Raw genomic sequence first — 15,990 nt, forward strand, 5'->3', positions numbered from 1 at the left:
TTGTCCTCAAAATGTTCTAGTTCGCAACTACTTACCACATCTGAATGCACTGCTTATTGAACAGGATGAAGGCACAACTGTTTTAATTTCAAATCTCATTTTCTCCAAATCTGCTTCTTTCTTCCCAGGCACTTGTCACATATAATGTCATCATGCAAATGGAATATCTGGACATGGTGGTGAATGAAACTCTCAGATTATACCCAATTGCTAGCAGATTTGAGAGAGTCTGTAAGAAAGACTTTGAAATCAATGGAGTATTCATTCCCAAAGGGACAAATGTGGCAATTCCGGTCTATGCCCTTCACTATGATCCGAAGTTGTGGACAGAGCCTTATGAATTCCGCCCTGAAAGGTAGAGGAAAACACCTTGAATCAGGCTGGTTTAAGCATATCTCTGTCTTTGAGTAAACAAAGAACTTGTGATAGCAGAATCATTAGTTTTATAATTTTACTTTTTATTATCGTTTTATGATTTTAAAAATTTATCTTTTTTAACATTATCATTATATGAAAAAGTTCCCTAAGCCCTTAGGATTTCCCTTATCCCCTCCGCAAAGCCTGCCCCCTCACTGAATTCCCCTATATCATTACTACAGCATAGTTTTTCACACAGAGTCATATGTCTACTATTGAAGCAAGGACAATGGCAGAGAATCCAGCATCCCATTGTCAAGATATAGTAAATGGTTTCATGGAGAATTGAACTTTATCTGGAAGTACAGATGCATACTGCATTGTATCTTCACATCTGGGTATGATAGAATCCATTACAGAGTTACTGTACATCCCCTTAAATGAAAAGCTACAAAACAGAATCCCCAGTGCTTATAAAACTGTATCACATAATACAATGTTAATAACAATAAAAAAATAAAATAAAAAAAAATCAACAACAGGAAGAAAAATGCAAATTTGCAACATGAATTTCAAAACATGCTATTAGAAATGATAGTCTCTATTATACAGTTACCATATGTCCCATTAAATGAAAAGTCACAAAACAAAACAAAATCAACAACAGCAGAAAAAAAAAAGAAAATTCAAAATACCATGAAGTTGAATGCTAGTTCATGCTGCTAGACATGACAGTCTCCATTACAGTTACTATATGCCCCATAAGTGAACCGCCAGAAAGCAACACTAACAACAGGAAGTAAAAAGAAATCAGCAATGCCAAGAAGTCAAATAATATGTGACTGAATGAATAACGTGTTGTTGAAGAAATGAAAAAGGAAATCAAGAACCTTCTTGAAGAAAATCATGCTACTGTATGATCTATGATTCATTGAAGAATTTAATCAGAAAAAAGTGTTTTGTACAGATGAAACTAAAAACAAAAAATCAAAATCAATGAGATGCAGTTTTCGCTGATCTTTATTGGTGAAATGTGTCTCCTGTAGGCACCAAATAAATGGGCTTTGTTTTTTTAATCCACTCTACTAATCTATGATGTTTGATTAATGAGCTTAAGACATTGACATTCAGGGTTAATATGAATGGATGGGACTTTGGTCCTGTCATTTAACAATGAGTTGTTCATTGATTTAATCTTTTGTTGTTATTTTACTGAGATGTCCTCGCATTTGTCTCTGGTTTTGGTGGGTGATATTCCTTCTCTGTCAGGAGAACAGCTTTAAGTATCATTTGTAAGGCAGGTTTAGAGGCATATTTTCTTAACTTTTCTTTATTGTGTAAGAATTTTGTTTAATTTTCAAAGACAAAGGAAAAGTTTTACTGACAATATTTTGCTTTGAGAATCTGGAATATGTCAATCCATTCTCTTCTTGCCTGTAGAGTTTCATATGAGAGGTCTCCTGTGAAATTCATACGTGTTCCATTATATTTTGATTTTTTTTTTACTCACACATATAAGGATTTTTTTTCCTTATGTCCAGTTGAAGAGAGCTTGTCTATCAAGTTTTGTGCTGAAAAATCCCTTTTGGTCAACCCTGTTGTGAGTTCTGTGCCCTTCCTTGATGTTGTTTCCCAATTCTTTCTCTAGATTAGGAATATTTTCCCTGATGATTTAATTGAATGTACCTTTAATCCCAGCTTCTCTTTTTGCACCTTCTGGGACTCTCATTGTTCATATACTTGGCCTTTTAATAGTGTCTTTTAGTTCTTCAATGCTTTTTTTCTTATTGTTGTTACTGATACAGCTCTGCATCCAGCTTTTTGTTGTTACCCCAGAGCAACAGAAAATATCTTCTAAATTTGAGATAACTTCTTCTGCCTCCTTCATTCTATTTTGGAGACTGCACTGCATTTGTGATTTGCTCCACTGTATTCTTCATTTTTGATACATCACCTTTTATTTGATTCATTTCCAGTATGACATGTTCATTGAATGCCTACTTTACATGCTTCTCATTGTTAATAAAATATTTTATAACCAGTGTTGCAACTTCTGTATGCCTCATTTTCTCGATGTATTCCTCAATGGACTCTGAGTTTAGCAAAGGTTTTTTTTCCCAATGCAGTGGAGTCTTCAGTCATATTCATTGTACCTTTGCCTCTTCTTTTGGTCTTGGTCATTGTCCGCAAAATTAGCAGGTTCTTCTCCTTGTGGCATGTTTCTAAGCTTTGTCACCCATATGTTTACAATTAGATTTTACTTATTGCAGTTAGCGCTCTGCTTTTGTTTGCAGTCGGTTGTGCTACACCCTCCATCAAGTTCAAGGACTGGGTCCTTATGTCAGATTTCTACCATTTTCTCCATAGCCCCAGCTCCTGGCTCACCAGACTCTAACTCCTGTACTACCTTTCTCCCACTTCCAATTGGAGTAGGTCCCAAGATTAGGGAGACACAAGGTGTCCTAGTTGCTAGGATGTTTTTGGTGGTGATCTTGCCTGAACCAGTTGGCCATTATATCTCAGGGCTACATAGACCTATTTTGATCACTGAAAGTTCTCTGCCATTTTCCATTTGGGACTTAAGTGTGTGGATTTTGTATTGGTGGGGATCCTGGATATTGTCTTCTTCTGATACACATAGACAGTATATACCTATAAAAACATAGTTTTGGTGATATTTATTTTTAACTGTATTTTAGTAAATGCTACATTATTTTAGGTGTACAGCCTTTTAAAAATTATTTCCAGTTTTGTTACGGTAATTTCTTTGTCTGTCTCATGTCACAGTATCTATGGAAAAGCTGTCTACCTTGCATCTGATAACCTCTTCTTTAGAGCAATTGTGAAACCAGAGGCTGTGCTGAGGAGAAGTCCTCATTGCTGTTGAACAAAAGAGTCAGTCAGGACAGAGGATAGTCTGTGTGCCCAGATCCTAGTTCCGGTTGCCATTCTCTGGCAACTCCCATGTTGTCTTAGTAGTGAGTGACACTTTCCAGTGTGAATTAACCAGATCTTGAGCCTGCTTGCTATTCTTGGAACTAGCAATATGTGTCAGGCTGTTGTACAATTTGAAATGGATGATTGACTACCAAGGTTGTTTTAATAAGGGAAAATGATTGAAGAATTTGTAGAGCACTGGCTGGCAAGTCAGAAGTCTTGGGACACAGACTTTTTTTTAAAAAAGGTTTATTTTATTTTCACTACAAAGTCAGATATACAGAGAGGAGGACAGACAGAGGGGAAGATCTTCCATCTGATGGTTTGATGATTCACTCCCCAAATGAGGGCAATGGCTGGTGCTGCGCCAATCCAAAGCCAAGAGGCAAGAACTTCTTCCAGGTCTCCCACACGGGTGCAGGGTTCCAAGGTTTTGGGTCATTCTCAACTGCTTTCCCAGGCCACAGCAGGGAGTTTGATGTGAAACGGAGCTGCTGGCACCCATATGGGATCCCGGTGTGTTCAGGGTGAGTACTTTAGTCTCTAAGTCAAGGCACCGGGCTCGGGATGCAGACATTTTTATCTCCTACAGGTGAACTTTCTGTTGACAGAAACCGTGTTGTGGGCTTGTTGACCCTACTGATAGTACAGAGTGCTCATGTGGTAATTCTGAGTTAATTTTGTGTTCATATAACCTTTTGGTTTCAAAAACATCAATTGTTTGTTTCCTGCAATCAGACCTCTACTTTGTTTGGCTTCTTTCATGTTCAGTGACAAATTCATAGGGTCCTCTTTGATTATTCCAGTCAACAAGCTTTAGGTGTCAGTAATTGGGCCAGGCAGTGAGAACTCTAGATGTTATCAATGCGGATTCTGGATAATATTTGAAATATCCCCATATGTAACAGACAGATACAAGTCTTTGGGGACACTTCTAATGCGTCTGCATGGGCCTAATGCTTGTCACAATACCCACAATCAATGTCAGCATTCTCACATGCTATATTGCTTTGATTAATAGGCTATTGGGCATAAAACATATACTGCACTCCCTCTATTGATATGCTATTTTGAGCAAAACAATTTATAAGGGACCAGCTCTTTGGCCTAGTGCTTGACATCCTTGCGTTTCATGAACCAAAATCCCATGTGGCTGCTGGTTAGTGACTCAACAACACTGTTTCCTCTCCAGCTCCTTGCTTGTGGCCTGAAAGTGCAATTGAGGATGACACAGGGTGTTGGGAACCTGCACCAGTGTGGGATACTTGGAGGAATTTTCTGGCTCCGATTGACTTCGCTCTGTCAATTGTATCTGCTTGGGGAATGAAACAGTAGATGTGGAATCTTCCTCTGTCTCTCTCCTCCTATCTGACTTCCTAATAAAAATGATAAATAAATGTTTAAACAATAACAGCCTATAGAAACTTAAGCATATTCTCCTGAACTGTAGCACTATTTCAAAGTCAAAATAGTATGTTTCATGAATATTTTGCCGGTATAAACATTATTTTATTAATAACAACAACTATCCAGGAATTTTGAGGATTGACTTTAATATTCAAATAATTTATAGCCTAGTTGAAGAGATATAAAAGCATTTATGAATAGTCTAATAACTGATGCTATTAGAGTAGAGTAGCATTAGATGTCATCTCAGTAATATCACTTATTTGTGGTAGGGGAGAAGTAGTGTGCTGGAGGGGAGGATCTCAAAGAGTATTTGATGGAGAATTTGGAAAGAGAAGGAGTATATGGAGAGGGAGTGAATTGAAGGAAAGGTCAAAGGGAATGAGGAGGAAGACAGGTAGTAAGCAGTTTGGAGAAGTGAGAAAATGAGGAGAAGAATTATTTAGATACTAGGAGGCATCATCTTCTCCCTCAGTTAACATATGTCAATATGGTTGTCAGTTGAAGCAGGAACCTGCTTTCCCCTCCATCATCTTTACTTCCCACATGTATTGCAGAATGTGAACTCATCAACACCCTCAATGTAATTTTAAGGTGGTAAGCTAAATGTCTTTTTAAACAGCACTCACATCATCCAATCAACAAGAAAGAAAGGTCCTCCAGGGTTAGGGTAATTGGATTTGGAAAGTTCTCTAATTTAAAACTCTTAAAGCTCAATAATAGTAAGATTTGAATGGCCAACCCACAATTATGTGAAAGATGTATTTGACAACTCCAAATAGATGCTTTTAAGCATCACTAATGTGTTTTCATTTCTGTTGTGGAACCAGGTTCAATAAAAAAAACAAGGACAACATCAATCCTTACATATACCTTCCCTTTGGAGCTGGTCCTCGAAATTGCATTGGTATGAGGTTTGCTCTCATGAACATGAAACTTGCTCTGGTCAGATTAATGCAGAACTTCTCCTTCAAGCCTTGTAAGGAAACCCAGGTTAGTGCACTTCATGTAGTGAGAATGCTTTTTTCTGGCAGGTTTTTAAAAAACTGAATGTTGTAGTGTTATAATAGAATATTTTGTCATTACAGCATTTTTCTTAATTTTGTTTTTCCTACATCTCTGAATGCTTCCACAAATCTACACTCTTGAGTGCCACTTTTGTTCTTGAATAAAGCTTCAATAATATTTTTGTGGGACTCATCCCACAAACAGCATGCAAAAAACTATTTAAGGGATGATTTGGCTTGGATTTGAAATTACTTTGAAACCTGTGTATGTCTTCTATGAAAGTATATGATTGCATTTTTTTTTTTTTTTTTTTTTTTTTTTAAAGATTTATTTTTATTATTTTTTATTGGAAAGGCGGATATACAGAGAGGAGAGACAGAGAGGAAGATCTTCCGTCCGATGATTCACTCCCCAAGTGAGCCGCAACGGGCCGATACTATGCCGATCCGAAGCCAGGAGCCTCTTCCGGGTCTCCCACGCGGGTGCAGGGTCCCAAAGCTTTGGGCCGTCCTCGACTGCTTTCCCAGGCCACAGGCAGGGAGCTGGAAGGGAAGCAGGGCTGCCGGGATTAGAACCGGCGCCCATATGGGATCCCGGGCGTGCAAGGCGAGGACTTAACCACTTGCGCCACCGCGCCGGGCCCCTGCATTTCATATTTAAATATGATTACATGTTATGTTTATGTTATAAAATATGTTCTTCTACCTCCATGTCCAATAACATGAGAATCTGTATAACAGAATCCCTAAATTTTAATTGCTCATTATATTGATTATTATAATCACTTCAGAAGGGCTTGTTTCAGAACTCCAATGTGATGACAAAGATAGATGAGAACTATTCTGTGAATTTGCTGATGCCTTAGAAGGTAAATTAATAGTTATATTTTGATCCTCTGAAATACCTATTTTTGTAACCATTAAGTGAATATTGTCATTTGTATAATTACTTTTTATTCAGTGCTTCTATTTCCTTTCCCAGCATGTTTGTGTTTATACCCCTCTTGATTTTATCTTCAAATGCGAACTGTTAATACCATGAAAATGGAGTAACAATACTCGAACAGATATATGCTTGTGTGGAATGGCTGCTAAGTAATCCCAGTTCCAGTGGTTGTCAGGTCCTGTCCAGTGTCCATCTTTTTCATCTTTTCCTGGACTTGTCATGGGAGGAGTTTACATGACTGTTTCACTGATTCCTACCAGGAAAGGTTCTAGAAAGCTTATTTCTAGTGATTAAGTTGCATTTAATATTCATCTCCTTAGTATGATTTCTGCAGAGAAACCTAGGAGGATAGAATTGGCCACAAATTGAAATTCAGCGTGTAAGTTTAAAGCTATTTAAAGAAATGGAGTCATCACAGAGAGAAAGGTCTTTGTCACACTTGGTGTGGGATATTTCCTCTTTGACAGGCTTCCAGTCATCTTCATCCTGGCACTTCCTCATGTATATGAGGATTTGTTTGTACTTCTCCTTACTGAGGGGAGAACCATTGGATGCTTCCCCACACTGTACAAAAGACTAATTGATAATGAACCTGAGAGGGTTCATGAAAATTCTTCAGAACTTCAGAATTTTTTTTATTTGTCATTTACAGTACATTTGAGAGCAAGAGGAATGTAAGAAACAAAAAGCATATACTTTCTTTCGCATCACTAATTGGAATTTACTTCTCCATAATTAGAGAACTACCCATACACTTAAAATGTTCATCACCCATTCAAGAGTAGATTTCAACACAGAATACTTAACATCATGTGACTTTTTGAGATGTGTTCACCATATATTAGGGATGATGTTTACATTTTTCACTATTGTTATTGCTGTTGTTATCGATGTTATGGGTGGTGCTTAATTTCTTGCTTCTCAGCATGCTTACTTCACCATTTCAGATCCCACTTAAACTAGCCCCACAAGCACTCCTCCAGCCTGAGAAGCCCATTATGCTAAAGGTCGTGTCAAGAGATGGGACTGTGCACGGAGCTTGATTATCCTGTGGATTTTGTCTTTGTCCTTCATGGAAGCCGTATTCAAAACACCGAGACCTCAATGTATTTTGTTAATAATAATTGAAAATAATGTTGTAACTGACCTGTGGTATAAAAGGAAAGATTACAGATAGTGGGCAATTTGATCCATCTGTGTTGCAGAGTTCTGTCTATTGTGTAACACAGAGGAGTTGAGTAAATCAGTTCCAGATATGTAGACTCAGCCTCTGGTTGTTTTTGATCATTTCTCTCCCTCTTCTTTTAGTCTTTTCATTGTATGCCTAAGCTGAACACACAATAACTAATCTTCCTAGTTGTCAAGAATTCTAAAATAGATTTGAATAACTTAGTTTGCCCAGAAATTTCAGTTGTTTTTTATGGTTTATGTTTATTATTTTCCAGTAAATATCCATTGAATATGCCAATTTCTTTATAAATTCTTCTAATTCATTCTTGCATTTAAATGGGAATCTATCATACTGAATCAGTGAGAACAAACAGCTCACATTTTCTATCCTCATATGCAATGTGTGTGAAGCCTCCTCAAGAATTCCAGAATGACTATTTTTTATTTTACTTTTTCTTGCTATCATTTTATGATACATTTCCAAAGGCCCTGGGATTTGCCTTATCCCCAATACCCTCCCACCTCTGTGAGTCGCCCCTTTGACATGACTTTAGTGTAGTTCTTCATACACAGTCATATCTCTATCATTGTGGCCATGGACAATGGCAGAGAGTCCAACATCCCATTGCCAAGATGTAGTAAACCGTTTCATTGGGAGTACATCTTTGTCTGGAAGTAGAGATGCCTACTACATTGTATCCTCACATCTGGGTATGATAGTCTCCATTATACAGTTATTATACATACATTTAAATAAAAAGGCTAATTACAAAAAAAAAAGAGAGAGAGAGAAAAAAAAAATTGACAACACCATAAAGTCAAATGCCATATGACTGAATGATTAATGTGTCACTGAATAAATGAAAATCAAGAATTTTCTTGAAGAAAATCATGCTACTATATTATCTATGAGTCATCGAACGGTTTCATCCAAAAAAGTATTCTGAAGAGATGAAACAAATAAAGAAAAAAATCAAAATCCATGAATCACAGTTCCTCCTGATATTTGTTGGTGAAATGTGTCTCCTGTAGGCAACAAATGGATGGGTTTTGTTTTTAAATTCAGTCAATTAATCTATGATGTTTGATTGATGAGTATAAGCCATTGACATTCAGGGTCAATATGAGTGGGCAAAAATTTGGTCCTATCAATTTAGAAAGGAATGCTTTTCTAGATACATTATTCTGGCCTGACAATATTTTGCTTTTGGAATCTGGAGTATGTTGCTCCATTCTCTTTTGGCCTATAGAGTTTCCTGTGAGAGTTCTGCTGTGAATTTAATTGCCATTCGTCTCTGTCAGGTGATTTTTTCACATGCACATTTAAGGCTCTTTTCCTTATGTTCAATTGAAGAGAGTTCTCTTATGCAAACCAGTAGGAGTAGCAGCCCAGCTTAATCCAGCTGACCACCCACCTGGCCTTCATGTACACCAGTGGGAGCTGCAGACCTGTTGGAGCAATCTGCAATAACCCCACAAGTACTGCCCCCTAACTTGGTTCCCAAGCTGTCTAGTTGTAAAACAAACTGGTCCAGCTTATCTCACTTCCCATTCAGTTCTCATACATGTCAATGGGCATTGAAGCCTGATTCAATCAAACCAGCACACCATCCCACTCACACACAAGCTGGTGGATGCTACCCTCTGTCTATCATGTTTGCCCCAATTCTGATTCTGATGTTCACCAATGGGAATGGGAACCTATTGAGAGCTAAAGAGTTGATTTGCTTGGCTCCTGCAGGAAATGGGCTTGGAAGTTGTGGCACCTTGTCTGTCAGACTCATTAGCATCCTATTGTTCTGCTAGGGGCTTGGGGGGGAAAGTATATATGGCTGAATAAAGGGAGACCTGAGAGACCTCTTCCACCACTACTGGTCTCCTGTCGGTGTTTGATTTCCTGACCCTCGCCATGTCCATGTTACTGGCTCTGCTGGCCGGAAAAGATGGCGCCCATCCCCAGACACTCTCCACTCTCCCTTCGCTAGGGCACGAGGGACAATCTGAGGGACCTGTGGAACTTTAGAGGGGCATAATTGATTTCATCCCCAGACCTTCTCCCTATTAAGGGGCACGCGGGAGAATCTGACGGACCCCTGGAACTTTGGAAGGGCATTATTAATCTGGTCCCCAGACCCTCTCCCTGCACTAGGGCATGAGGGACAATCTGAGGGAACCCTGGGACTTTGGAGGGGCATAATTAATCTCATCCCCAGACCTTCTCCCCGTTTAGGGGCACGAGGGACAATCTGAGGGACCCTGGGAATTTAGAGGCAGGTTTAAAAATTTTTGCAGGGGCATAAGTAAATTTATCATGGGGCAATAACTCACTAAAATGCAGGTAATTAAGGGAGTCCGAGATCTGCTCCACTCATTAGGCACCGACAGTAAACTTAAGGCCTCACAGAAGTTCGTTGAAACTGTCTATGACATATCCCCATGGTTTGCTCTCCTTGTAGCCACCTTTTTCCTCTGGCACTTGGTAAATATTGCTTTGTCATCCCATCAAGCGGTGGTGCATCCCTTCCTTAAAAAATTATCTGTAAGAAGGGGGAGGGAGCCACAAACTAGAGTAAGTAGACAGAAGGATCTCCAAGCCAGGGTAACAAAGAAAGAGCTGCAAACCAGAAATAGTACACAGAAGGAACATCGAACCAGAATAAGTAGACAGAAGGAATTCCAAACCAGGGCAAATAAGTGTTGTGCCGGTTTTTGAAATCCCCAGATAATCATCAAGTCTGAAGTCGGTGCTAAGGCAAAAAGGTGGTTTATTCAGGTTAGCCTAGGTAACCCAGCCACCTCCCCCAGCCCAGCATGGCTGGGCGGGGGAGGGGCAGCTGCAGCCGAGGCTGCAAGGATCCACAAGGAGGACAAAAGAAGCATGAGCCAGAAGAGCCCAGGGAGCCCAAGCCCCCCAGTTCTTATATATTTCAGGCTATTAATTATACAGTCATGACTTAGCAGGCTTCTATTGGTGTGTTTGAAATAAGCAACTTTCAAAAAGTACAAATTGATAAGCTATTGGGCTGTGAATCTTATCAAACACGAGGTACCTCCTTCCTGAGGTTCACACAGCCCCCAGTCAATCCATTAAGGCAGAATCACAAAAGGCAGAAAACACCTAAGTTCTTCATAAGGACAAGAAACCACAGAGCAGACAAAGTCTAGAGCAATTGTGCGAAGTACATTCAGAGTCCTCTTCTGAGGAAGAGGAAGGGATAGAGGATGGAAGTGAGTCTTCCTAGGAGCCTCCACCCATTGGAAGTTTGTCTGAATGCTTTTGCTGTCCACTTTTTGATTCATCCAGACCTCCAATACCTGACTCTAAGTTTTCTGTTGCCTGATTGTCCACCTTTTAAATATCTTTATAATATGATCAGGAAGAAAAAGTCAAGAAAAACGATTTTGCAGAACTTGTCCTCTAGGCTTGCAAATTGTACTTTGGAAGGTCTTTTGTTGTGATAAATGTTTGGCAAGCTGGCTTCATCAGCATATCCATGGCCTGTGGCAATTTGGGGGGTTTTAGAAATCTAAAAATTACAAGTAATACAAGGCAAATCTCTTAAGTTTCATTTGTGATATTTTCAAAAATGTGAAATTTTATCACAAATAATTTGTTTTAGAGGTAAACTCTAACACAGTATTAAATTATTTCAAGGTAAAAGTTAAATTAATGTGGTATTGTATACAAAGCATTTTTATAGTTTAAAATCAGTCTTGTGTTTTCGGCTGGTTATCAAATTTCTCACTGCTTTAATTGGTAAAGATTTTGTATTTGTTTTAAAGGTATTTGAGTGATGATTTCATGTCAATAACGGAGTGTAATCTATAATGCATTATACTAACAACAACAAAAACCTTCTTTTAGATATTTTTAGCCATCCTTAAAAAGGCATCCAAGAATTCAAGTTTCCAATTCTAGGGTTTCCCTTGGTATTCTCATAAAGCCTCAGGAATGCCAACGAATTTGTCTCCCGCTTTGTGGAGACAATTAATCAGGTTGATTGCATTAAGATTATTGCTAAATGGAGTAAAGTTTTGTCGTGTCAATATGTTGTACACATCTATGGAGTTGTGAAGGTTTAAATTTTAGTTTACATGCTTTTAATGATTTAGCTCTATAGTTCTATCTGGTTATTCACTCTGTATTCTTAGCATAGCTATATTACTGAAAAGAATAAAATTCGCATTCTTATTATGATAAAAGAATTTCATAACTGACTTTTCTCTCTCAGTGTCTTGGTTCAAAGCTATTTAATTGATGGTTTTTCAGCTACTGGTTTCTGGTGAACATTACTACTGAGAGAGAAGTTAGAGTGGTTAGTATGCAGTTAGGGTATTCTGGGTCCCTGAGTAAAAGAGAATTTCCCCACCATGTCTTGGATTCACCAGGGCACATTTCTTCCAAGGGACAGAGGTGCTATTAGAATATCAATTCCCCACCTGAAGTATTGGCCATCACCTCTGGCCATTGTGGGAATGCCTCAGGCTGATCTCTTTATCATTGAAAGGAGAGCAGGAAGAAGTAATACACATCTGCCTAAGGCCTGGAATGTCCTATGTCTGATATCTCTGTGACCTTTTCTTCCAAGTCCAGGTACCATGGAAACTAGGAATTTTCTTTATTTATGGAGAAACATCTTTGAGGGAAACCTTTAAAAGGTGCATTCCCCTCCATTAATACGGGTTCTCATTTTCCTCCTGCCACTATAGTAGAACACTAGGGTTTTTTTTTTTACTTTTCCTACTGCCACTATGGCAGGATGTAAGGGTCCTTTCTTTCTCAAAACCCCCTCCCGTCACTAGGAAGGGAGTCTTCTCTTCTCAGCTTTTCTAATAAATCTTGCGTTAAAACTAAACGGTGTCCGCATGAAAATTCTTCTTTCCTGTGAGACACGAATTTGAGGTTGCTGCCATACTCGGAGTCAAAATTGTTGTTATTTAAAAGAATGTAAGAGTTCTAGTTCTAGGTTATACAATATTAAGAGACTTTACGCACAGCTAATTCTCGCAACCTGGTTCTTTACCGTGAGCTGAAAACACCAGACACAAGGACATATCTTAGGAGGTTTATTCCAGCGGGGCAGGAATAGGGGAAGGAGAAGGGGAAAGGGGAAGGAGGGGGAGGGGGAGAGCAAGGAAGGAGAGAGAGAGAGAGAGAGAGAGAACCAAGTGGTGCAGGAACAGGGAAGGGGAGGGAAGGGAGGTAAGAAGGAGAGAGAGAGGAAGAGCAGGGGAGAGGAACCAAGGAGAGAGAGAAAGAGAGAGAGCAAGAGAGAGCAAGAGAGAGCAAGAGAGCAAGAGAGAACAAGAGAGCAAGAGAGCAAGAAGGAGTGAACTGCACCTGGGGGCCTTTTTTGTCTGCCAGGTGTGGGGGGGGCAGGGATTGGGAGGGATTGAGGTCAAGGCCCCAGGGGATTGGTGCCTGCAGGTGAATGCCTGGGGATGATTGGTGAATGGGCGGGGTTGGGGAAGGGGCTGGGTGATTGGGGGTGGGATTCTCAGGTGGAATGCCAGGTTACATCTGATTGGTGGATGGCTGGACTGGAAGGAATTCTGTGAGCTGTGAGGAAGAAGGAATGACGCAGGGTCCAGGGTGGGATATTGAAATAAGTCCTTACAAAAATTCCTGCAACACTACTACTAAGTTTAATTGAGAACAATTTTTTTTAAGTCTCCAAAAGTGTGTGTGTGTGTGTGTGTGTGTGCACGCACATATGTGTGTCTTAAGGTTTGTCTTCTGTATAAGTTGTTTAAAATTGTAATAATTTGTTACTGTCTCCTTATTAGTCAGAAGATTTTATAGCTTTTTGAGAATCAAGTTTAAACTTCCTCTAGGAAACATTTTAAAAAGCAGATAAATTTATGCAGCTGTCTTGTCAGGTAACTGGATCCTTAGCTTCAAACCCAGGACACATAATTTGCATATCAATACAAAACCAGGTTGCCTTGAGCTCTGAATTCCACAGATACTCCCAGAGCTTTCTGATAGGACTGTGAAACTGTCTAAATGATTTTAAAACTTTACTACAAACTCATTTACTTTGAATAAATTATTTGACAGTTTTCACTCTATACTGTCCGCATTACAGTAAGCAACCTGGTAGCTCAAATCTAAGCCCTTCTTGCTTAAAAACCTCAAGGAGAAGGTATAGTGGAACATGCCAACCATACTATCAAGAATTATCTTACTAAAACTAAAAAGGGGGAGTATAGTACTCCCCGAGATCATTTGAACTTTATATAATTTATCTTAAATTTCCTAGATGCTGGAGGGCAGTCTGCTGTAGATAGTCACTGGAATCTGTCTCATAAGGAGAAGGGTTATATATGTGGAAGGATCCCTTGACTGGTCAGTGGCAAGGCCCAGATCCCATCCTTATATGGGGACGAGGTTCAGTTTGTGTTTTCCCAGAAAATGAAAATGGTCCAAGGTGGATTCCCGAGAGGCTTGTCCGGCAAGCTCCTGCTGCTGAGTCTTGTGTAAGCTCGTGTACTAGCCAAGATGATGGCATTTGAATCAAAAGCTCGACGGGACAAGCAAGTATATTAGACCTTTATATAAGTTAAAAAAAAATGAAACGCAGTTCTCTGTGGCTAAATGGGCCCAACTGGAAACTATAATGCTAAGGGAAATGAGCGAATCCCAAAAGGTTAGATACCACGTTTGCCTTGATTTAACCTGTAATTTTTGTTTGTTTGTTTGTTAGTTTTTGAACCTGTAATTGATACTGTCTCAACCCATGTATTTTGAAGAATTGAACTTGCATTATTTTTAACATATTGTTTACTCAATACTATGTCAAATAATTCCATAACATTGTATATTGTTGCTGATGTTTTGTTGGGGCTTTTAACTGACTGGAACTTTACCCTATTAGTTCTTTTTTTTTTTATTGTTGTTTACATTGTATTATGTGATACAGTTTTATAGGCACTGGGGATTTCCCCCACCCCTCCCATACCCCTCCCCCCCAAGGTGGATTCCTCCACCTTGTTGCATAACCACAGTTCAAGTTCAGTTGAGATTCCTTCATTGCAAACACATTCCTAGTATAAAGTCCAGCGTCTTATTGTCCAGATAAGTTCAGTGGCCTCTTGGAGAGACCTTCTCTGGTCTGAAGATAGGGCTAACAGAGTAAAGATCCAGTCAGTTAAAAGCCCCAACAAAACCTCAGTATCAATATACAATGTTATGGAATTAATTGACATAGTATTGGGTAAGCAATATGTTAAAAATAATGCAAGTTCCATTCTTCGAAACATCTGGGTTGAGACAGTATCAATTACAGGTTCAAAAATAACAAACAACCAAACAAAAATTACAAGTTAAATCAAGGCAAACATGTGGTATCTAACCTTTTGGGAATCAATCATTTCCCTTAGCATTATAGTTTCCAGTTGGGCCCATTTAGCCACAAAGAACTGCATTTTGTTTTTTTTAATAGCTGAGTAGTATTCCATGGAGTAGATGAACCAAAGCTTTCTTATCCAATCTTCTGCTGATGGGCATTTCGGTTGCTTCCATGTTTTTGCAATTACTGATTGTGCTGCTATGAAAATAGGGATGCATGTTGGTTTGTCATAAAACAGGTGTTTTGGATATATTCCTAGGAGTGCTATTGCTGGATAATATGGTATGCAGATTTTGAGTTGTTTGAATGTTCTCCAGACTGATTTCTATAAAGGCTGTACCAATTTGCAGCTCCACCAGCAGTGGAGTAGGGTTCCCTTTTCCCCACATCCTCGCCAGCAAGCGTCGTTGGTGTTCTTGTTTATGTGGGCCAATCTTATTGGTGTTAGGTGGTACCTCATCGATGTTTTAATTTGGATTTCCTTTATTGCCAGGGAGCTGGAACATTTTTTCATACGTTTGTTTGCCATTTGGGCTTGTTCCTTTGTGAAGTGTTTGCCCATTTCTTGAGTGGCTTGTTTGTTTTGGTTTTTTGGTTGTTTTGACGTTCTTTGTATATCCTGGAGATTAGCCCCCTATCGCCTATATAGTGTGCAAAGATCTTCTCCCACTCTGTGGGTTGCTTTTTTACTTTGTTGATTGTTTCCCTTGCTGTGCAGAAACTTCTTAGTTTGATGAGGTCCCATTTGTTTATTCTGTTCTCAACTGCTATTGCTTTTGGTGTCCTTCTTAGAAAGTCGGGACCTACTCCTAGG

General features: G+C 39.2%; 1 protein-coding gene across 2 annotated transcripts in view; it reads left to right on the plus strand.

Moving 5' to 3' along the window:
• LOC121152787 (cytochrome P450 3A6-like) overlaps positions 1-7,697 on the plus strand; it is a 47,199-nt gene extending 39,502 nt beyond the window's left edge. For both annotated transcript variants that reach the window (XM_040974949.1, XM_040974950.1), the window contains exons 11-13: positions 129-355; positions 5,532-5,694; positions 7,602-7,697. In XM_040974949.1, the coding sequence (XP_040830883.1) occupies positions 129-355; positions 5,532-5,694; positions 7,602-7,697 (486 nt within the window). The remainder of the gene's footprint in view (positions 1-128; positions 356-5,531; positions 5,695-7,601) is intronic.
• The last annotated feature ends 8,293 nt before the right edge of the window (positions 7,698-15,990 follow it).

Source organism: Ochotona curzoniae, unplaced genomic scaffold (genome assembly GCF_017591425.1).
Source record: "Ochotona curzoniae isolate NIBS_2020 unplaced genomic scaffold, NIBS_Ocur_1.0 contig_2657, whole genome shotgun sequence".
In the NCBI taxonomy this organism is placed as follows: Eukaryota; Metazoa; Chordata; class Mammalia; order Lagomorpha; family Ochotonidae; genus Ochotona; species Ochotona curzoniae.